At 49.1% G+C, this 23700-nt stretch overlaps 1 protein-coding gene across 3 annotated transcripts in view; it reads right to left on the minus strand.

Moving 5' to 3' along the window:
* Positions 1-17: 17 nt before the first annotated feature.
* The window catches only part of COPG2 (COPI coat complex subunit gamma 2), a 31541-nt gene continuing 7858 nt past the window's right edge, over positions 18-23700 (minus strand). For all 3 annotated transcript variants that reach the window (XM_038752446.1, XM_038752448.1, XM_038752447.1), the window contains exons 4-24: positions 22591-22662; positions 20720-20799; positions 18933-19008; positions 16229-16321; positions 15608-15694; positions 14179-14336; positions 12218-12351; positions 11685-11752; positions 10475-10663; positions 9920-10015; positions 9159-9402; positions 8382-8457; positions 6161-6264; positions 5577-5702; positions 4754-4816; positions 3608-3747; positions 2383-2554; positions 1749-1846; positions 1144-1282; positions 851-949; positions 18-509 (exon numbers count right to left, since the gene is read on the minus strand). In XM_038752446.1, the coding sequence (XP_038608374.1) occupies positions 379-509; positions 851-949; positions 1144-1282; positions 1749-1846; positions 2383-2554; positions 3608-3747; positions 4754-4816; positions 5577-5702; positions 6161-6264; positions 8382-8457; positions 9159-9402; positions 9920-10015; positions 10475-10663; positions 11685-11752; positions 12218-12351; positions 14179-14336; positions 15608-15694; positions 16229-16321; positions 18933-19008; positions 20720-20799; positions 22591-22662 (2445 nt within the window). In that variant the 3' untranslated portion in view covers positions 18-378. The remainder of the gene's footprint in view (positions 510-850; positions 950-1143; positions 1283-1748; positions 1847-2382; positions 2555-3607; positions 3748-4753; positions 4817-5576; positions 5703-6160; positions 6265-8381; positions 8458-9158; positions 9403-9919; positions 10016-10474; positions 10664-11684; positions 11753-12217; positions 12352-14178; positions 14337-15607; positions 15695-16228; positions 16322-18932; positions 19009-20719; positions 20800-22590; positions 22663-23700) is intronic.

The following is a 23700-nucleotide window of genomic DNA, read 5'->3' on the forward strand; positions in this document are numbered from 1 at the left end:
CCCGCCCCGCCCCCCCCTGTAACAGTATCTTCTCTTCTGCAATAAACATTATATTTCCCAACTTGGCCAGGAGCCATCAGTCAATCCCAAAATAAATTAGAGACAGGAATGTAAAGAGGTTGAGAGCATCTGGAGGAGGGGCAGGGAAGACAGTGTTCAGCTCTTGAGACAGCATTGTATAAAAATGGGCCAGTTGGACTAAGTCACAGGCAGAGACGGCTTGTCTGACTGGTGATGGACCTGTGCTCCATCCCAGCCCTTTGCTTCCTCCCTGATGCAACAATTGAGTGTGGGGGCTTTGGGGAAATCCAGGCCAACAGTCAAAGCCCCACTGACCTACTGAACAGCGTCCAGTCCACTGCACCTGACTTGGAAGGCTTAGCCGACAGAAGCTAAGATGACGTCGACGGGCGTTTCCTCTCTGCTTCGGACGGTCACCTGCATCGTCACCCCGTCGCCTAGGGCCAGTCTGGATCTCACCAGTACGTCAGAGCCACCACGGTAGACTCCTGAGGAGGAAGGGAAGATGCTAAGGTAAAGACCCCAGTGACATATTTCATCCGCTCTAGGGGCGTTCTCTCAGCCCCGTAACGAGGGCTGTGTGCCAAATGGGATTTGAGCTCTCGGTGGATGAAGGGTAAGCGACTGCATCAGCTGAAGCTCTAAATCCCTTAAATTTACCACCCCCCACAGACTGGGGCTGGGTGGGGTGGGGAATGCATATAATCAGACGCAAAAGGCCCAGCCACTTGCCAAATCGGAACCCAGCACGGTGCCCTTCCCCTTGGACGAGGGAGCCGGCCTATGAAGCGACTGAGGGGCCGTTCTGGTGCGCGTGCGGGGGTCTCACCAGCCAGATACAGGGCGTGGGAGTTCTTGTTCTCGGGTACTTTGTCCGACCTCTCGCAAGGCTGCATGCCCAGAAACGTGATGATGTTGTTGACGGCTTCTGAACGACAGATCGGAAGACGGCATCAGGACTGTTTACCCTCAAACCGCTCAGCTCCGAGGGGAAATGGAAGCTGTAGGGCTGCAGCTCAGGGCTGAGATCAGGCCCCTCAACCCTCGGGGGGTTCATCCTGAAATGCTGAATATAGACAGCAGCGGGGCTCACAACTGCATGGAGGCGAGGGTTATGCTCACCTTCAAGGGTTTTAGTGGAGCTGAGAGCAAAGGTCTCCTCTTTCTCAAAGTCATCGCCCACCTCCTCCCAGGCTGCGGCAAAGTTGGGCTTCAGCACCTTCTGGATGTGGTCAGACACGGTCACTTCCAGGTCTTCCAGCTGTTGGGCAAACAATGTGGGTCAGAACACATGATGCTCCCGAACAACTGGGGGCCAAGGGAAGGTTCCCCCCACTCCAACTGTGCACTATTTGCCATGTGCACAAAATGCCTCACTCAGAGAGGCTGCTAAGAGTCACTGTAAGGAGAAAGCATAGCACCCTTGGAGCCCCAGTTTTAAGGGGAAGGAAGAGAAGGCACTGAGATCAGGGAGGAGAACCTGCCTAGAAATGGAAAATCTAAAGGCAGAACAACAACGGAAAGGGTAGCCTGAAATGATCTCTGGTCTCTGTGTGAATGTGGCAGTGATGGTCATGAATCGCTCAGTGATTGTCACAGCGTGGCCTGGGAGAGGGAGGGGAAGTTGATTCGACCTCGAGGACTGGATGCTGGAGGGTCGGGCTGACGGAGCCCCTCTGTTTTTGATCGCCATCCTGAGACCAAAGTCCCTTCTCAAGAAAACTTACTACATATTCGTCGTCATATCCATCCTCGTCGGGAACGCCGGTGTTAGGATCACAGTCCCGAACGGTAAACTTCATCGTGCAGCTGAAGGTGCAAGCCACTGGGTGCAAAACAAAATGAGCAGGAGATCTGCATTATGGAGGGGAAGTGCTGCCCAGGAGGGTCGTGGGTAGTAACGGGGCAGGGAGGACCCCTGCCTGTTCTCAACACCTGCCACTTTCTGGGACTGTAAGCACTTCTGCCGCTCCCCCGAGCGGAGGAGGCTGGGTGGGAATTTCTGATTAAAGATGTAGGGATGGGAAGGGATAAGGACTCTGCGCCAACGGGACAGCACTAAGCTTGGGATCTGGCAGGAAAACCTGATCGGATGCAACCGAGACCCAAGGAGAATTCAGGAGGAAGGTGCCACGGGCCCAGCTGGAGGCAAGATTCTTGATACTTTGTAGCTGTTTGTTGGAAAGCAAAATGAACAGCCATTTCTCCCGTAAGGAGGTGCGGGCTCCCAGAGGGCTCATCCCCCTCCATCACCCACATTCTTTCCGGGAGGGGCCACCCACCTCCCCGCGCCTCTGTATGACTAACTCCTCGGCCAGGAGTCCTCCGTGCCCGGCCCCTCCCCTCCGCCCAAGCTCTCACCTGCGGTAGGGTCGTCCTCAGGCAGGCTTACGAGGGTGTAACAGGTCCCCGGCTGGTTGTAGGGGAGACTGGGGGCCGGGATGCAACAGAGCACATCGTAGGCCTCGGATGGCTCCATCTGCACCGTTACCTTCTCCAGCAGCTGGTCGTTCAGGGTGTTTGTGCAGTCAAACTAGGGGGTGACAAGGAATGATAAAAAAGGCATTTAGAAATGACTTTCTTCCCAGATTCAGGGCCTTTTCCATCACACCTCTCCCCTCCTCGTGGGGCCCTAAAGCCCATCCCCATTACACCCTGACTCCCTCAGCTCTCTGACCAGGAGTCTCCCCTGCTCTTTTCTCCCACTACATCCCAGTTGGCACTCCGGGTTCCTTCCCAGCTCACCTACTAAGTGTGCCTCGTTCTCATCTCTCCCACGGCCAGCCTCTTGTTCACACCCTCCCCTCCGCTTGGGACTTCCTTCCACTTCAAATCCAGCAGTCCCACTGCTTTCCCCATTTCCTCCAGGAGGCCTTCGCCAATTCATTTTTAATCTCCCCACTTCAACTTCTGCACTTTCATGCCACTTTAACCACTCATGTACTCATAACACCCCATTACCCTTTCAAATACATCTTGTATAATGCCGTCTTCCTACCTGTAATTTACCATAGTGAGTCTCCCCCAGTAGACGGTAAGCTCTCTAGTACCCTGTTCTGCACACACAAGGAGGTACTCAATGAATCATTCCACTGACTGAATTAACTTCAGCCCCAGTGGCAAGAACTGGCGAACTTTGGTTCACCTGCTTTGGGCCCTGACAGCTTGAACTTGTGACAGGAGACAAGGAAGGTTCACTAGCCGCCCTCGTATCGTCCTCATCGTTTTCTCAACAAGCCTAGGGAGCTCCCCTAACTGCTATCCCACGATTTTAAGTGAGGCCCGTTCTGCCTAGACCGTAAAGTCGTTGTGGGCAGGCAACGTGTCTGTTTACTGTTATACTGTACTCGCCCAAGTGCTTGTTCAGTGCTCTGCACACAGTAAGTGCTCAGTAAATAGAATTGAATGAATGAACCCTTCCAGGACTTTGAAGTTTTACCACAACGAAGGAAACGAGCCAGGGAAAAGAGGTGGCCTGCCCTTATCCCACTTTGAAGATGCTGCTTTAAGTGTACACTGCAACGAGTGATCTCTGTACCAAGCACTCAGGGCGTCCGAGGGAAGCCGGCTAGGGCACCGCTCTTACCTGGAAGACGATGTGATTGGTGAACGTGTGCTTGACGCAGCGGACAAAGTATTCGGTCTCTGCTTCAGTGAGTTGTAAAGGTTCAGATGACTTGAATAGCGGGCCCAGGCTCTTAAACTCGGGAAGGGCGGCCAATTGTTCTGATGAGGATCAGGAGGGAGAGAGAGATGCCTGAGTCCAGAAGTGGGAAGACGGGAGAGCGGGGGCAAAGACGTCCTCGGACAACTCCACAGCTGCAGGGAATGTATTCCTGAACTCTCCACCCCCACACTACTTGGGTCACCGGGAAAGAGGGGTTTCCTGGCAGTGAAGAAGCCCCCAGAAAGTGACCCACCAAAGAGATAACTCATCTTAATCTTCTCCGTTGAAAGGAAAACGGGCTGAATTCCAGACCTTGAACACAGGAAGGAACTGAGTCTCTGAAAGCACTATCAGATTAATGAGGTTCTCCAAAGGTGAACCGCCGCCCCCCCGCCCCCGTCCCGCCACTCTCCCCACTGACTGCTAATAAAGCATAATAGTGAAGCCACATCCCGGCCAACAGTCGGCCCTTGTCAGCTAGCCACAGCTTCTCTGGGCCATCATCATCATCATCATCAATCGTATTTATTGAGCGCTTACTATGTGCAGAGCACTGTACTAAGCGCTTGGGAAGTACAAATTGGCAACATATAGAGACAGTCCCTACCCAACAGTGGGCTCACAGTCTAAAAGGGGGAGACAGAGAACAAAACCAAACATACCAACAAAATAAAATAAATAAATAGAATAGATACGCACAAATAAAATAGAGTAAAAAAAAAAATATGCACAAACATATATACAGGAAGTCATAAGAGGAAGTCTCACACACCTCAGCATCTTTCCTCAACCTCTAAAATCCAGACACAGAACCCTCTTGCCTGCCAGGTCAGAAATCTCCCCCAGACAGCGTGAGACTAAACAGAGACAGGGGGAGCAAATAAACTTCAGGGCTTGAAACCCTGGCCTGGTGTCTGCCCTCTGTTGGACTTCTATCAATCAATCAATCAATCGTATTTATTGAGCGCTTACTGTGTGCACAGCACTGTACTACGCGCTTGGGAAGTACAAGTTGGCAACATATAGAGACAGTCCCTACCCAACAGTGGGCTTCTAGCCTCGTACCTTGGAATATGTCTTGTCTGGAAGGAGCCAGCTTCTCCGGCTTATTGGCCACCAGTGTGATTTCTGCAAAAAACCCCCAAAAAACAAGTACAGCCGGGTGAGTTCTGCCCCACACTATGACTGGAAAAAGACATGGGGCGAAGCCCCAACAAGGAAACAGCGCCACTGACACGAGATCTTCCCTTCGAGGGGTTTTCTCACTTCCTGTATTTCACAGCTCGGCCCGTTTCAATGAGGTCCTGCACCGGCTGAGATGGCTGGCTTTAAAAAGGGTGCCCTGTACCAGTGAGGTCAGCGCTCTCAACTCCGGGTCAGGAAACAAGGCCGGGCAAGTGGCTTCTTGAACAAGATTACCTGACGGGACGTGATGGGGCTGGGACCGGAGCCCAAGTCTACCGATCCTCAGGCCACTATCCCAGCCAGCAAGAGTCTCAGCAGAGAGGATGTTCTCCCACCCACAACTCTCTTGGCAGCCTGAGCCCCACCCGTCAAAGTGAGCAGCCCAAAACACTCGGGGCAAACAGTGCAGATGAGCCGGGCTCTCTGCTTCCCGCCCCAGGGCATACGGCGGCAGGCTGCTTCAGGCACCACACCCAGCTCCCTCTCATCTGTCACTGCCTCATCACCTGCACAGGTCCTATTTCACATTCTTTTCCGGTGGCGGAGGCACCGGAGATTGAGCTGTGAGCCCGGACGAAACGTTATCAGCCAACCTAGATCTCAATGGCCCTACGGGGAGGGGTGACGGGGGAGACAGACGCATCCCGCGCTGGGCTCATCATGCTAGCCACAGAGCCGCTGTGGGGCTGCTCCGAGCGGTCACCTGCTTTCTGCTCCAAGGCGGGTGCCGTGGCGAGAGGGACGGACTTCATGTCGAAGGGCTTTTCTGCGGGTTCCAGGGTGTACTGGTGCAAGGCCTTTTCTAATCCCGGGATGGAGATGCTCAGACCTGTGAAAGACCCAATGGCTCAGCGCGGTGGTACCCGGCGGACACCCGGGGCCAGGTGGGGGGCTGGGAGTCTCCCGGGGCTGTCGGCAGGAACAGCCTCGCCAGCCGAGTTCTTGTAGTCCGACGGGAGAGGCTGATCCAAGGGAAGCAAACTTTCCCAGGAGACAAAGCCATTTAGGCATAGGAGGCTGCTAGAAGTGAGGAAAGGCAGCGATTCTGAAGGTCTGCTGCACTGGGAAGTTGGGAAACAGCCACTTGTCCAGAGCCAGTGACTCACCAGGCAGCAAACCGCAGTCACACCCCACCCAAACCCGGTGCAAAACGTCCGAGACACCCACAGAGATCGAGTCCCGAGGCACTCGACTCCCCGGGACCAAAATGAAGTTTCTCTCCCGGGCCCAAGACAGAGGGACCCTGATTCTAAGACAGTCTGGGCAGAGCTGGACCTCGTGACTGACCATTGAAGATGTACGTGGCGTTCAGAGCCATCTGCCTCTGCTGCAGGACGTTCAGGTAGAAGGTGGCGCGATCCCGGACCTCGTCGTCGCTGTCCATCATGCACCTGCCCAGGGAATCAGGGCAACCTGGTCACAGGCGTCCCGGGGGCATCCGGCCAAATGCCCAGGGAGCCCAACTGGTCGGCCGGGAGCCCACCATGAGGCCCAAAGTCCCCATTGTGCTGTGGCCTCAGACCCGTCCTGGAGGGAAGTTGTCCCCACGTATGGAGACGACGCACCCGAGGCCACAGCCCGGGGGAAGCAGCTGGATCCAGTGGATGAAGGATCAAATGGGGGAGTTTGAGACTTGGGGTCCTGTTCCCAGCTCTGCCGCTAGTTTGCTCTGAGACCCTGGATGAGGCCCTTTCCCTTCCCAGTATCTTGGTCTTCCCATCTGTGAAATGGGCATCTGAAGGCAAATCGTAGCTTTAATTGATTGATTTAATTGATTGATTGATTTAAATTGATTGATTTACCAATCTGCGCATCAGGTAGAAACTCCTCACCCTGGGCTTCAAGGCTGTCCATCACCTCACCCCCTCCTACCTCACCTCCCTTCTCTCCTTCTCCAGCCCACCCCGCACCCTCCGCTCCTCTGCCGCTAATCTCCTCACCGTACCTCGTTCTCGCCCGTTCCGCCATCGACTCCCGGCCCACGTCATCCCCCGGGGCCTGGAATGCCCTCCCTCTGCCCATCCACCAAGCTAGCTCTCTTCCTCCCTTCAAGGCCCTACTGAGAGCTCGCCTCCTCCAGGAGGCCTTCCCAGACTGAGCCCCTTCCTTCCTCTCCCCCTCGTCCCTCTCCATCCCCCCATCTTACCTCCTTCCCTTCCCCACAGCACCTGTATATATGTATATATGTTTTATACATATTTATTACTCTATTTATTTTACTTGTACATATCTATTCTATTTATTTTATTTTGTTAGTATGTTTGGTTTTGTTCTCTGTCTCCCCATTTTAGACTGTGAGCCCACTGCTGGGTAGGGACTGTCTCTATATGTTGCCAACTTGTACTTCCCAAGCACTTAGTACAGTGCTCTGCACACAGTAAGCGCTCAATAAATACAATTGCAGATGATGATGATGAAGCAGGACTTAAGGAGGCTAAATTCAAGGTGATATTAGTACTAGGACAAGAAGCACACAGGCTTAGGAGTCAGATGACCTGGTTCTAATCCCGGCTCTCCGCTTTTCCTGTCGGTCGTCTTTGGGCAAAGTCACTAACTTCTCTGTGCCTCGGTCACCACATCTGTAAAATGGGGATTCAGTACCTGTTCTCCCTTCTCACTGGACTGTGAGCCCCGTGGAGGACTGCGTCTGATTATCCTATATCTACCCCGGCACTTAATACGATGCTCGGTACGTAGTAAGCGCTTAAAATATCGCAATTATTATCACCATCATTCGTCTCATTAATGTGCCTGGCCACCTGAATCAACACTTGTCTCAAAGCAGCGTGGCTCAATGGAAAGAGCCCGGGCTTTGGAGTCAGAGGTCATGGGTTCGAATCCCAGCTCCGCCACATCTGCTGGGTGACCTTGGGCAAGTCACTTCTCTGAGCCTCAGTTACCTCATCTGTAAAACGGGGATTAAGACTGTGAACCCCACATGGGACAACCTGATCACTTTGTATCCCTCCCAGCGCCCAGAACAGTGCTTTGCACATAGTAAGCGCTTAACAAATGCCAACATTATTATTATTATTATTAACTGCAAGAGGGGAGTGAGCGGGGTTGGCCCAGCCCGGAACGCTGTGCTGCAGAAGCGTTAGTCATGAAAACCCAGGGCCCTGGCAGCCCTTTCGAGCAGGGGCACCAGGTACCAGCCACCAGGCTACCCATGCTCTAAGCCAGTGGGTGCCTCTGCCTCACTGCTCCCTGCAACAGGACAAAGACTCTCACCGTTCCATTTCCCGGATTTAAAGGTGATGAGCTTAGGTCCTTTGTCCCAGGTCCCAAGGCCAATTTAATCAGAGGGGCAGTCCTGCCCAGGGGCGCAAATTCACCGACCCACTGCCTCCACAGAGAAGAGCAGAGTGGCAAATACTGTTGGAGGTCCAACGTCCCCCTGGTTCAAGGCATCCGCCCTTGCCGGTCTGCTGAAGCACAACCCCGGGGCCAGCGTGAGAGAGAGACCCACTCCACAGGCCCCGACTCGGGAAGCCCCCAGCCCCCTCACCTCTGCAAGAGCACCAGGATGCTTGGAAGAAGGTTCTCGTTCTGTGCTCCAAACTTGGCCAGGGCACTCACCGCCGCTGGAGGACAGAGCAGGAAATGATGTAAAATGACACTTCTAAAATAAGGCAGCTGCTTCTGTGCTTGGAGGGCCTCCCGACTGCTTGGTTCTTGGTTCCGACGGGAGATTCTTATCTTTCTGTTTCTAAGCCCTAATCCTAATTTACAAGGGAATTAATTGTAGAAGAGAGGAGGTGTGGAGAGCTCGGGTTAGGAAAGTCCTCTGGGGTGCCTAGAAAATGGAAGTTGAGAAACTTGGTCCGCCTGCTGCTTATGCTCAGCACCCAGAGCAAGGTATTTGATCAAGAACTGTCGTCGATAAGGGTGAAATGCAATCTCCAAGCCTCACTTTCCACAGAAAGAACACTCTGATTCACAAGCTCTACCCAAGTAGGCTCTGATCTGTGTACTCCGTGGATTTTCCAGGTGGGAGAAGAACTCCTGCGGGCCCAGACTGATGGAGGCCTCTCTGTTCCCAGGTGCTTTCTCTGGGGGGATTCTGCCAGACTGGAGGACGGCAGTCAACAGCCAACAGATTCAAGGTTTGGGGGGCGGTGGAGAGAGATGAGGACTTTCCAGAGGGCTGAAGGGCTGCAACCCTCAGAACTCTCCCAGGACCCTAGGCTCCCTTCCCTCACCCTCCCTTCACTCGGATGCTTCACTTGGCCCATCAGAGGCCCCCCAGCAGCGCCCGGCAGAGACTGGCGCCGCCGGGACTCACCGGCTCTGACGGCTTCATTCTCCAGGACCACTCTGTTGAAAATGAAGCGGATGTACTTGGAGGGAATCGGCGTCCTGGGACCCTCTTTGCCCAACAGGTGGAGAATCTTGGTGGCCAGCACTGTGTGCTCACAGTCCTCAATGAACTCACAGAGGTGGGCGAGGCCCGATTCCTTGCTCTCCGGATTCTCCTCCACAATGCTGATTATGCAGTCAACAATGGCTCGCTTGTACTCGAAACCGCCCTGGTAAAAGAGAAGGAGCGTTAGGCCGGTCACGCCGGAGCCGTTCCCGGGGCGCAGAACACCGAGGCTCCCTCTGACAATACAACCTTCTTTTTCCATTATCAAAGTGCTGACACTCCAGGCCGGGTTAGCTAAAGCCCGGACAAGGTCAGCCACGATAAGGTGAAGCCCGTACCTGGCTTCCGGGGAGGAGAGGGACTGGGAAAAGAGAGGAAAGGACCCCGGGCAGTGAGGATCTTGAGCCCATGTTCAGAGACCTTTCCCAGTGAGTGGAGTCTGCTAGAAACAGTAAAATCTCCCACTCGAACTACTAGGCAGGTGTAGGGCCCCAAGCTGCCCCGCTCCGAGTCCGAACTTTGACCACCAGACACCCGCACAGTTTCAGCACAGGACGGAGTTGGGGTGGATGCCAAGAGTCCGAAAGACGGGATCATCCCGGGATATTCTCCCCTGTCCGAGCGTATTCATAGGGAGTGAGGGGCAGAGGAAGGGGACTTAAGGAAGGTGGCTCACTTACGTCATCCCGGAGCATATTCGAGAGGAACGTCATCATGACGCCGTGCTTGCGGGGGTACTTCTGGCAGAGAGCACTGATTGCCTGAACCACCACCACCTGCAGGACAGCCAAAGACAGGAATGGATGACAGTTTTTGCTGCCTACAATCTATCGGGCCATCTCTGTATGCCACATTACTTTAGGCAACACAAGAGGTCCCTCCGTAATTCCATAAGCTTTTAGGTAAGACTTGGCCCAACAAACTTCAGGAAATCCATTCTGACCCCAAATTCTGCTTCATAAAACCTCCTCTCCCCCACAGTTCCTCTTAAATTATGGGACATTTCAAGGTAGGTCATTTTAAAGGAGAATGTGATTTCCCAACAGGCCAGTCCCACAGAAAAATCTAGCCATTTTCCATGAAAAGGGCCCTGAAAAGGTATCATGCCAAATGCGCCATCCAACAAATGTCAAGCGATAATAATCGTCGATGATGAAAGACATCGACTCAAGTGTTGGCAACTGGGGGAATGAAAAACAACGGACTAACTCAAAGAGCCAAACCCCAGGCTTCACCTTGAACTCATCCGAGATTTCAGAAACGAAGGACGAAATCTGTTTCATGAGTCTGTCCACGCTGCTCTCGCTGCCTGTTTTGAGGAGGGTAGTGATGGCCAGGGTGGCTATGCTGCGGTTTGAGTCGGTGATCAGGTTTTCCAAGTCCAGATTGCAGGCGGTGACAGCGGAGGGGTGCCTCATGGCCACCTGGGGATGGGCAAGAAGAGATCCTGGGCCAGGTGGCAACTCCCTGGAAACCCAAAGCTTCAGCAATCAAGAGCTCCTTAAAGGAAAGGCAAGCACCTGATGCGGTCTCCTCCAGGAGGGAAAGCACGCGTAGGAGACAACACATCTGGATGCCACAGGCACGATACCAGAAACTTACTCTTCAGTACACATGGTCTCTCTCATGGCTTATAAAAGGGACACTAATCCATGAATCATCCCCTCCTGTCGACCATGAGCTCCTTGTGGGCAGGAAACATGCCTCTTGTTTTGCCTGGATCTGGATGCCACAGTCACAATAGCAAATACCTACACTTCAATATACATGATACCTCTCCTGGCTGATTAATGGGACTCTGATCCAGAAATCATCCATTCCGGTCAACAGGCAGGAAATACGTTTTGGCTCAACTCTCTCAAGTGCTTGATACGGTTCAATTCATACCACTGACTGATCCCACGGAGTTTATCCGGGGAATAACCTGGTCAGAAATATCTGACATTTTCTGCCCCTAGAAGAGGATGCAGGAGGAAGGCAAAATACAGTTGGCTTTCTGTCAAGGAGAATGTCTTTTTTCTGACTTGGATCTTTCTCCACCTCCTCCTCCTTTATGTGTGTGTCATGGTCTACATCTCGGCGGTGCCCTTGAAGGCGAGGACAATGATCAGTGGGTTAACTAGTGCTCCAGCTGGATACAATATTAATAATGGAATACTAGCCTCCACAGAGCTCAATGTACTTAACATCCCTTCCATGCTTACAAAGCCCTCTGGGCTAGGAAAGAGATATCATCCCGACTTCGTAACTGGAGGCCCAAGAGTTCACCCCAAAATCACCCGATAAACCCCGGGTGGTGCTGCAAACAGAACCCAGGAGTTGCACCTCCCAGCCTGGTGCCCTGGCCATTTCCCCTAAACTTACCCCATCCTCCACTTCGCATGCTTAAGGACTTTGCAATCAAATCCAACGCTGGTGAAAACCAGTGGAGAAGAGATCACCTACCTTGTTCAGGGTCCTCACAGCTGCGTATCTCAAGGCCGGCTTAGGGGAACTGCAGAATAGCTGAAGAACTAAAAACAAAGCGGGAAATGGACAGGTGTCTGGGCTTAAACCCTTCAATGACATCTAAGAACCACAGCCAGAGATGACTGTGCTCCCTAAGGGCCCGCGGCAAAAGATAGTCAAGAGACAGCTGAATAGAGATGTAGATGATCACCTGCTTTTCCTGTTTCGATGAGACAACTATTAAATAGCAAGTGATTAAATTAATCCTCTCGCCTACGGCATTGAGTCATCGGGTTCACAAAACAAGATTCAATTACGACGCAGCTCAAAATGGCACAGCCGCCCCCAAGGGAGCAGGATTTTCACCCCCACCCCCCCGTGGAGAGGGTTGGGGGGGAGGATCGTAGCAGCCTTATTGGTTGGTGAACCCAAGTTTACAGAAAACTCACAGTTACAGCTGCTTCCAGACCGCCCCCAAACCGGCAGCAGCTACAGAGGGTCAAGCAGCCACAGCGGCCTAGTTAACTTGCCTGAAACGGCAGGAGCCAACTCCCTCGCAGTGCAGTTCGGAAGGTGGATGATAGCAGAAGCTGCTTCATAAATAACCATTTCGTGCTTGTTTCGCAGGCAGCTCTCGATGAAATCGAACAGCGGGCTCTCATGGCTGTCGGGCAGATCAGAACGATGGGAAGTGGCCACGGTCAGCCTTGACGATGAAGCGGTTTAACCAAACGATTTCCTCTATGAGGATGTAGGGAGCCCTCTTTTCCGGATACACAGTCCTTTTCATTTACCAGCTTGTACTTCCCAAGCACTTAGTACAGTGCTCTGCACACAGTTAAGTACTCAATAAATACAATTGAATGAATGAATGAATTTATCACTTCATCCTTCAGAGTTCATGCGTAAATGTGAGCCCTTTTCCTTTTTTACTGTTATATTGCTGGTCCTCAGTGTAGACTAATTAGCTTCACAGACACGGTCTCATTAATTCTCCTCTCTCCCCAGAAGGCTGGTCAGTGCTATTTATAGTTGGGAAGCGAGGAAGGCCCAAAGGAAATCTTATAATCACTAATCTCCCTGCCACTCACTCTGGCCTTACTGCAGAATCCTTGCATTTTGGCCACCTATTTAAGACATTAACTGTTGCACCTCAATTCTGCATTGTCCCAGGTTCAACAACACAGAGAAAAGAATAGCACCCTGGACAGTGACGAATGAGTTTCTCAGAAACAGCTCTAGCTTTAAAGAGAAAGATTTTCATTCTGAGGGCACTACTTTCCAAAGCCCAAGTGGAAACTGTACAATAAAACCTGTTTTATAATTGGACTTGTCAGAAAGCACTTTGATGAAGGAATGGGGGGGGGGGGGGGGGGGGGACGGGACACAACTCCACTCAGTTCTACCACTGACAGGTGTTTCTAATAAATTAAATCACTACCACCCCATAATCTTAAAGACAGGGTTAAGGAACTTAGTTAGAGATGGTCATTACTTCAGTGGGTTCCAAATCAACAATCTCTGGGACCAAGGCTTATGTGGATAAGGGATTACTGAGACATTAGCTCGAATGAGCCAGTTAGAGGTCTGAAGATTCCTCACCATGCCATTATACTTCCCAAGCGCTTAGTACAGTGCTCTGCACACAGTAAGCGTTCAATACGATTGATTGATTGATTGCGCCTAATGTTTACTTGTCATGTAGCAGGGTACACAGAGCGATTAGTACAGTGCTCTGCACAAAGTAAGCACTCAGTAAATACGACTGAATGAATGACTCCTAAAACCACGACAGGCAAACGCCAGTGAAATGCACTGCGAGATATTGTTGCAGCCTTTAAATGTCCTACTCACTATTTCTCAAAATATTCCAATCACTTTGATCTTTACACATAGAAAGAATCTGGGCATTTTACCAGCCTATTATAAATATCTAAGGAATGGAGGAGCAGATACAAATCTCCACGTTATGCAACGGTCACCCAGAAGTCACACCTTCGGATTGGCTGCTGGAATGTAGGGATCCCACCTTCCTTGAGTTGTCCCTCTACGAGAAACCACTCTGGTGGCTGAAATGACAGGCTTTACCTAGATGTATTTAAATCTTCACACTGTTTCAGCTCCTCAACCATACCCACATACATGTTACCTCTGCACACGTCCACGGAATACTTCTTAGGGAAAATAGCTACGGCAAATTCAGTACACGCCACCGTGTTATCAAATGATGGGAAAATTGGGCTGGTGGTTGGCTCTCAGAGCCCGAGTCTTACTACCATTTTCATTTCTCACTGTTAATAATGACTGGCTCAGCATACTATTGTGGATATACATTTAAACGATTATGTGCCCAGTCATGAGGCTCACGGTCACCTAGATCACCAAGTCCCTGGGCATCACCTGAAGGGCATCAAAAACCCAAAATGACCTCTGGCCTACACTGCTTTCAAAATCAAACCCGACTCAGGCCGGGACAGGGCCAGCAGCTTACCCCTCCTCTGTTTCTTTCAGCAGACGGCTGGCAATTCGGATCAGCATGCAGTATGCAAACTGAGACTTCAGCCCAGATTTGGTGAACTTATTCAGCATTTTGGAAACGGCCAGACGATCGTTCTTCCTGAGGTGGTACAGGACCCCCAAGGCATGATACTACGGAGCAAGGAAAAAAAACGCGAAAGGCTAAAAGGTTCACCAGAGGCAGAATGAAATCCTTCCCAGGAAATTTTGACTGCGTTTCTCTGGAGCTGGATCAATCAGTTGCCCACATCCATTTATTTAAAAATCTCCTTTTGTCACGCTGAATTAAATTCAGTTCGTTCAAGGCTGAATGGGGGAGGCCTGAGAGAACAGGACAGAAGCTAGGGAAACCAATGGTCTAGTTTTGGTTCAGTGCCTGGGATGTGGCCCAAAATGGACTTGGAGATTCAATTCCAGAGCCCGAATCATCGTTGGTCTGAACCATTCTGGGAAGAATGGATCAACTGCAAGGAACAACTGGGGGTTTCCCTCAGGGCAGGTCCAGATCATTATCAAGGGCAACCCTGAGCCAGCCCTAGACCCCACTGAGGGCTGGGTTAGAATTTGACCAGCCTTAGAGAAGAGGATAAATAGGGAGAGAAGGAGATGCATACTGTACTCCCTTGTCAAATTCTGATGAAGAGGAGAAGGGAAGCTCAGACATCACAGTAAGGATTACTAGCTTTCCACAACTTTCCAATATAAACAGGATCCCCCCTGCCCCGGGGCTTGGGAGGGCGAAGTCACCCTGGGAGTCACCCTGCTTTTCAGACAGCCCTGTTCTTGGGGCCCTATGCCCAAGGGGAAACAGAAGGGGAGCACCTGGCTGTCTGGGGACTTCCAATGAACCCCACTCTGTGCTGGGCCAAAGGAAGTCACCTTGGATCACCACTGTCGGGGTGGAGGGAGGAGGGGAAGGGGAGAAAGGGGGAGGGCACCCCAACATCATTCTGCTCGCCAAGTTATCCCTGGCTGCAGCCATGAACACAGTGCCCTGCTCTGATCCTAAGCTGCAGGCTCTGCAGGTACAGCAGGATCACCCCGATGGGCTTCCTGGCCCAGACATCACCAGGTGGTCCCACTCTGCACCCTCTCCACCTAACCCAAGACACAGTATTCCGATGAGACACAAGATTGCTTTTCCCTAAAAATGCCATTTCAAACATCGCCGCACATATTTGCCGAGCACCGAGGAGACAACGGAGGCACTAAACCGCGCTAGCTGCGGAATGAACTCCCCTGCTCCAGGGCAGCACTCACCACAGGCAGGTTCCAGCTACCTGCTTGCCTTAATTAGCTGCAAACTTTTAATTAAACACCACGCTAATCAGTGCTGGTGAGTCTCTTGCTCTTTGTTCACTCAACTGTTGAGACCAAGGTAGAGCACCAAAGAGAGCAAATACCTGCACCATGATATTATCACTTGAAGCAGCTTCTTGGGCTTCATTAATCCATCGCTTCACCACATCGTAGCTAATCTTCATCATATGCTGCATAAAGAAACCCAGAATTAATAAGCAACAACCAAAGCTGGATGTTTCAAAGCACCATCTGCCACAGAAATTCTCCTACACACCTGAAAGGGAAGGAAATAAAATCTTCATTTCACCAACTCACTGTAGACACTGAGTAAAGAATTTTGCTAGGCAGGGGAAAAGGAGAAAATACTCCAAAAGACTAAAAGGCATCTGAAACAACCAATCAATGGTATTTACTGAGTGGTTACTGGGTGCAGAAACCCTGTACTGAGTGAAAGAGTACAATACCAGAGTTGGTAGTCACGATCCCTGCCCTCAAGGAGTTTACAGTCTAGTAGGTGGACATTTATAAAAGCAAATGTTTTACGGTAGTGGTAAGATTATTTACTGAACACTTACTTTGTGCAGAACACTGTTTCAAGCATCAAGAGAACGCACATGTGGGAATTTAACGCAGTCCCTGCACCTCGCGGGGGCTCACAGGAGACAAACACAAGGATACCTTATTTCGATGCCTAAAAGAGTCGCATTAGTAGCTCCACTTACTAAGGAAGACACCAGTGCTGAACTGGATACACTGGGGATTTTATCCACAATGGCTTGCTTCATGTATCTTTCAATGGCCTGCAACATCGTCCCCTAATGCAAAGGAGAAAAAGCAAACACCAATGTCATTTACTGAGGCAAAATGTGATCCGCTGCTTCCTGTTCATCGATAGGGCCACTAATGTTGGGCCAGGCACTTGGCATATCCCAACCTGAATACTGCAGCAGCAGCCTCTTCAGTGTTTTCCTGTCTCCGGTCTCACTCAAGTCATTCTGTTACTTGGGTCACTTTTCTAAAATGTCCCTCCGCACATCTCCCTGCTCCTCAAAAATCTCAAATGGTTCCCATTCTTCTCTACACCAAGCAAAGACTTCTGAACACTGGCTTTAAGGAACTCAAATGCACTCTCTCCTGCCGACTAATCCACTCTTTTCTACCACCACACCCGGTTCACACTCTGCTCTTCTCAAGCTCCACTGCACAATGCATCTCCTTCTCATTTCTCCCACTGCCGGCTTCTGGTTTACACACCCTCCCCCAAGCCTGGAACACCCCCACCCGTTGCCAACTTGTACTTCCCAAGCGCTTAGTACAGTGCTCTGCACACAGTAAGTGCTCAATAAATACGATTGAATGAATGAATGACAAATCAGTAGACCAGAGCTTTCCCCATTTTCAAAGCTCTTCTGAGGCCTTCCAGAATAGTTTGTAATCTCCTGTTTCTACCCCATTGCTATTCCTTGTTCAGCTCTATTTTTTTAAAATGGTATTTGTTAAGCACTTACTATGTGTCAAGCACGGTTCTAAGCACTGGGGTAATAATAATGATGGCATTTATTAAGTGCTTACTATGTGCAAAGCATCATCACCATCATCATCATCAATCGTATTTATTGAGCGCTATGTGCAGAGCACTGTACTAAGCGCTTGGGAAGTACAAATTGGCAACATATACAGACAGTCCCTACCCAACAGTGGGCTCACAGTCTAAAAGCACTGTTCTAAGCACTGGGGTGGTTACAAGGTGATCAGGTTGTCCCACGGGGGGCCCACAGTCTTAATCCCCACTTTATAGATGAGGGAACTGAGGCCCAGAGAAGTTAAGTGACTTGCCCAAAGTCACACAGCTGACAAGTGGCGGAGCTGGGATTTGAACCCATAACCTCTGACTCCAAAGCCCGGGCTCTTTCCGCTGAGCTACACTGCTTCTCAAGTTTATCGAGTTGGACCCAGTCCCTGTCCCACCTAGGGCTCACAGTCTAAGCAGGAGGGAGGATTTAATCCCCATTTTACAGCTGAGGAAACGGAGGCACAGAGAAGCTAAGGGACTTGTCCAAGGTCCCACAGCAAACAATTGGCAGAGCCAGGGTTAGAAGCCGGTCCTCTAACACCCAGGCCCATGATCTTTCCATCATGCCACACTGCTTCTCTTTTGCCCATCTAAGCATTTCAGTCCTCACAACCTCCTGTAACACATTTATTCATTCTCTACATACCCTATTACCTCAGCATTAGCTCACGTACAAAGCCCCTTTTACACAGACCCTTTAACGTTCTCCTCCTGCCTCTCTGTAATTACTGTTAATGTCTATCTCCCCTTCTAAATTGCAAGCTCTATGAGGGCATGGATCAGGTCTACTGTTTCCACTATACTCTCCTAAGTGGCTAGTACAGTGCTCTGCACATGATCAGCAATCAAATTTTATTGGTTGACTACTATCTATTCTATTTATTTTATTTTGTTAGTATGTTTGGCTTTGTTCTCTGTCTCCCCCTTTTAGACTGTGAGCCCACTGTTGGGTAGGGACCGTCTCTAGATGTTGCCAATTTGTACTTCCCAAGCGCTTAGTACAGTGCTCTGCACATAGTAAGCGCTCAATAAATACGATTGATGATGATGCCTGAAGTTAAATAAGGAATACAGTCCTGTTATAGAGTTCCTCCTTAATTGGAACGTGTCTTCCAACTCTGTTGTATTCTCTACAGTGCACTGCACACATAATAAGCACTCAATAAATAGCACTGAATGAAGGAATAACCAAGGTTTATGAGTTCCCAGTTACCTCCCTCTCTCTCATCCTCTTCCAACCCACCTTTCTTTCTAAGCCCCTTCTGACTTTCAGGCTGGATGATCCTGAAAACTCCTATTCACCATCATCCTGTTATCAGCACCTGCTGTCCTGCCAGGGTTTCTCTCTCACACTATAATTTAGGCAGTTCGCCCCGGCTTCAATTTTAGAGTTTATCCTCCCCTTCCTATCTGAGGCAACTGCAGAGTGAAGTGCTGGAGCGTATAAATGAGAACAAAGAAAATCTCCCTTTACGTAGGAAAAAAAAATACTGTTGCTATGGGCTAGAAGGGTCTTCCTTTCTCCTTTATAAAATGGGGTTTGCTTGACACAGATTCACTCTACATTGCCCTTTCTCAGGTTGCAATTCCAGGGCAGTATGCCGATGGTGGCATATAGAAGTGGGGACCACAATAGACGAAAGCGAACACCAAGGGGAAAAACTATGCAATAAAAGACTAGACAGACATTTTCTCCTTTGTATTTCAAATGGTAACTGCCAGCTACAGTCAAATCAATTTCTTTTGGAGGAAAGGAGGAGTCAAAACCTGAGAGTCGGGCATAACACAAGCACTGAATTATCATCAATTCTTGGAATCCAAGTATTTGGACTCGAAGAATTACGATCACTTACATCGGTGATTCGGCAGAGGGCTCTGATGGCTGGGCCTCTGTATACATCCTCCTTCCCCGTCATGTCTTTGGTAAGACTACAAAAATAGAAATTACCAACCGTCAACATGCAGCCTCCTCTGCACACTCCCCACAGGGCCAATCCATCTAGCAGGTGATGACCTTTAGCCCGGTAATCACCCTTTACAAAGCCCTTCATTTAATTTCAATGCTGACAATTTTTGCAGCTCTCTCTCAAGTCAACGTAACACCGGAAAGTCTGCCTCGGCTTCAACTCTGGCCTGATGGTATTTATGAAGTGCTTCCTGTGTGCACAGCACTGTACCAAACGATGGGAGAGGGTACACAGGTGAAAATTAGTGATTGTGCTGTTTGTTCAGTGCTTACTATGCGTCAGGCGTTGTACTAAGCGCTGGGGTGGATACAAGCAAATCGGATTGGACACCGTCCCTGGCCCGCCTGGGCCTCAGAGTCGTAATCCCCCATTTTACAGACAAGGTAACTGAGGCACAGAGAACGAAAGTGGCTTGCTCAAGGCCACACAGCAGACAAATGGCAGAGCTGGGATTAGTACCCATGACCTTTTGATTCCCAGGCCTGTGCTCTATTCACTACACCATCCATTACACGTGGTCCGTTGGGGTGGAGGGCTTCCCCACTTCTCGATCAGAAGTACTTTGACTGATTTGAGCAGCGTGACATAAAGCCCGTTGCAAGTGACCATTAGATCATGACATTTGGTATGGGTACTGACAGCGCTCTAGTCCGTTAGCACATATGAATAGGATGTAAAAGATGAGCATGAACATGAATTCCAAATATTTTGGTTTTGGTGCATGCTGACCCTGCCGCTGGACCGTGTGACTATATTGGGCTCTTAACCACATTATGCTCCATGGGAAATTATACTTTATTTAGCACCCTTTAGCTTAACCTGCTATAGTCATGGAACCAGTTACGAATGATAACTGGGATATGGCTATCTCCATATGCACATCAGTACAAGCCAGGGCATGACAGCATGAAGACCAATCCTAAAACTGATCGGGGGAAAATGAAAAAATTGACCCCCAGACTAGTGTGGTAGAATTTAAAAGGGACCTGCCCAAGGTTGCTTAGCCCAATTATGTTCCATTACCCAACTTTTTAGTTATCTGAACTGGCTCAGATCTAAGGAGTTCAGATACTTGGCTTTCAATTCTACTCCACTTTTTCAGGCTTATTGATTTTCACCTTCAGTGGATGTCTACACTATCACTCTAACTAGCAAGTTTGGGAAGAAGGATTGGTGTAAATCTTACAGGCTGCTTGAAATTTTGAAGGTCTAAAGATTCCTCCTATTCATTTATTAAAGTTAAGGGCCCAAGGTTGGAGAATGTCAATTTTAAAAGGATTCAGTCTGCTAACCCAGTATCAAGTTTGCAAACTCCCACCTGAAAGTTTGGAAAAAAAAATCATCTGGGAATTTTCTGCATCTCACAGCACTAGAAACCACAGAGAAGATGAAGGTAGGGAAGAGCTGATGAAACATGAACTAAGACAAAGATATTTCCCCTCTCAGATGGACGTACTAGGTTTCAAAGATTCAAGAGAAGAACAGATGGTGAGAGTGAGGAAAACAAATTACTTTTTCTGAACCCAACAGTATTTCAAAGAAGTAGGCCTTGATACAAGCTTCTTTCAAATTCCTTGTCACCCAGAATTAAAGTTGATCAAAATTCAGTAATTTCTTTCATGAACTAGTGGTTTTCTTAAAAACAATATGGGAATTTCTGCCAGTTCACATACCTGCTGGTGACAATGATCACGTCCTCAGAGATGTTGGCCATTTCTTTGATGGTGAGGTAGCACATCCTTCGCAAGGTTTGCTGCGGAAAATCAGACGTCAGTACGTTACCACTAAGCAGGGGAGCCAAAACACAATTACCCAATAGAGGTTTCTTTCTTTATTCAATAATTCTTAAGTGATAAACTGAAGAGATCTTCACCTCAAAATTCCCAGGATGCCCTCCGTTTGATAAAGAGTAACTTGATGAAAAACCTGTCGATTCAGATCCAAATCCTGATTCCTCACATGATTTGCTGCGAGCCAACAAATGAACGCCCTGGCGGATGTTTCTGAAGAATGGACTCCAGACTGCAGCCCTCCAACAGAGAAAATCCTGACTCCGGCCCTGGAAATCGTATTGAGCTTTCCCAAGCGCTTAGTACAGTGCTCTGCCCATAGTGAGGGCTCACAAAATCTCCCTGATTAATTGTTTGGCTCATTGTGGGCAGGGAATGTGACAGTTTACTATTATAGTGTACTCTCCCAAGTGCTCAGTCCAGCGCTCTGCTTAGCGCTTAGTGAGTGAGCTCTCAATAAATACGACTGAATGAATAGTAAGTGCTCAATAATTATGACTGAATGAATAACAAGATTTGGGGAGGCGGTATGGAAGAGTACCTAGAAACAGACATGGCTGTCAAAATAACAGAGGCCAAAGAAATAAAGTTCTGGAGGCGAATATTATTATTCTGAATCTCCACCCCGGAAACAGCCACCAGCAGCTGGGTGTCTGTGATCGCTGTGAACACCGAACTTTGTGGGGAGACTCCTGATACTCTGCTCCTCCCAGCCACGGTACCCTCCTGTTCTTCCAGTATTGATTAGAATCAGTCTTTAAGGCTTTTCTTTGATTATTTTATCTTTCCTTATAGTCTGCAATCCCCTGTCTCCCCTTTATTCTTAGATTGTGAACCCTTTGGGGGCCACAGACCATGCGACTATTCCTCACCTGTGTTTTTGCCCCCTGTGTTTGGTTTGCATTCTGTAAGCACTACTGATTACTACGCAGACTTTGACTCTGAATACACCCAGAACCTATAAAATACCCAAAGGCTCTCGCAGCCCATCGGTTTCCAATCCATTTCTCTCATATACAGATAACTTGTAGTTCCCAAGCACTTAGTACAGTGATCTGCACACAGTAAGCGCTCAATAAATACGATTGATGATGATGATAGGCCCTAGTGGTTTTTCGTAGGTACCCTCCTGAGTTGTCAGTTTCAATGATCAGGATTTTGGGGCATTTCACTTTGGACTAAAATTGAATGCTAACGATTAAAAGGTGTGGTCAGCACGGCTGCGTGCAAATGATGAAGAGAATAATTTTTATCTTCTTTATCCTTGGGTTTTAAACTCTTTGAGGACTGAAATGATGCTCTGTACGTGGCCCAAGACAGTGCTCGGTTAAAAGCAAATGCTATTAACCTTATAATGGCTATGGGGATGCTCTGTTCATGTTGCTTATGCCAACTGAGTTGTGCTTTGAAGAGGGAAAAAAAGAACTGAAAAGGCAACAAACTGAATTTAAAGCTAAATGTCTCTAGAGAGAATAAATCCTCAGAGTTTAAGGAGATCAAATTTGTTTTCTGATGTGCAACAAGATACTTACATTCAGAAATCGGTCACCTGAATGTTAGTTTCCAATAAGAAGAGGCTTGCTTTAATGTTGTTACAAAAATAAAAATTCCCAAATTGACCTTGATCTTTAAATTACTTTTACTTTAAAATCCAAACAAGCTCTCTTGGATGCCTCTCAAGTTTTTAATTTGTGTCACTTAACCCCCTTTCTTCCCTGGAGCAATATGAAATGATTTAAAGACAAGAGACTTACGTCATTAGACTGAAATAACCTAGTCATTGCAAAAAAGGCCTCTGTAGCTTCAGTAGTTCCAAAGTGTTCACCCTAGTATAAGAAAAGGGGCAAAAGTTGGGGACAATTAAAAATTCAAACTTAACAGCAGCATTAAAGATTTTTCCCTTTAAGCTTCTTTAATATTAGAAGCTCAAAAAAACCTCCCCTTGACTCAATGGCACCCTCCGGTAATCACCCCACCTCCCTTCTACCATTCCTTTCCACACTCAAGTGAGTTTTTTTAGACCCTGTGTTTTCTCTTCCTCTCCTTCAATTCTCTCCTTGACCCCTTGCAATCTGGCTTCTGCCCTCACCAAGTTTAAGAAACTGCCCTCTCTAAAGTCACTAATGACCTCCTGGCCAAATCTAATGGCCTCTATTCCACCCTAATTCTCCTTACCCTCTAAGCTACCTTTCAACACTGGACAATCCCTTCTCCTGGAAACATTATCCAACCTTGGCTTCACTGATCCAGTCCTCTCTTGGTTCTCCTACCTCCATAGCCTCAGCTCAGCCTCTTTTTGCCAGCTCTTCTGCCCCCCATTCCCTAATTTTGGGAGTCCCTCAAGGCTCAGCTCTGGGTCCTCCTCTATTCTCCATCTACACCTACTCCCTTGGAGAGCTCATTTTCTCCCACCGGGTTCAACCACCACCTCTCTGCAGATGATTACGAAACCTACCACTCCAGCCCTGACCTCTTTCCTTCTTTGTAGTCTTGCATTTCCTCCTGGCTTCAGGATTTCCCACTGACACCTCAAACTTAACATGGCCAAAATAGATTTCCTTATCTTCCCACCCAAATCCTGTTCTCCCCAGGGCTTTCTCATCATCGCAGGCATCACTACTAATCTCCCTCTCCCGCAAGCCTATAACCTTGGCATTACTGACTAATCTCTCTTGTTAAACCCACATATTCAGTCTTGACAAGTCCCGTCTTTTCTACCTTCACATCTCTAGAATCAGCCCCTCCCTCTCCAATGCAGACTGCTACCACACTATTCCAAGCACTTGTCACATCCTATTGCACCAGCCTCTGGGCTGACCTCCCTGCCTCCTGTCTCTCCTTCTCTTCAGTCCATACTTTACTCT

This window comes from Tachyglossus aculeatus, chromosome 10 (genome assembly GCF_015852505.1).
Source record: "Tachyglossus aculeatus isolate mTacAcu1 chromosome 10, mTacAcu1.pri, whole genome shotgun sequence".
Taxonomy (NCBI): Eukaryota; Metazoa; Chordata; class Mammalia; order Monotremata; family Tachyglossidae; genus Tachyglossus; species Tachyglossus aculeatus.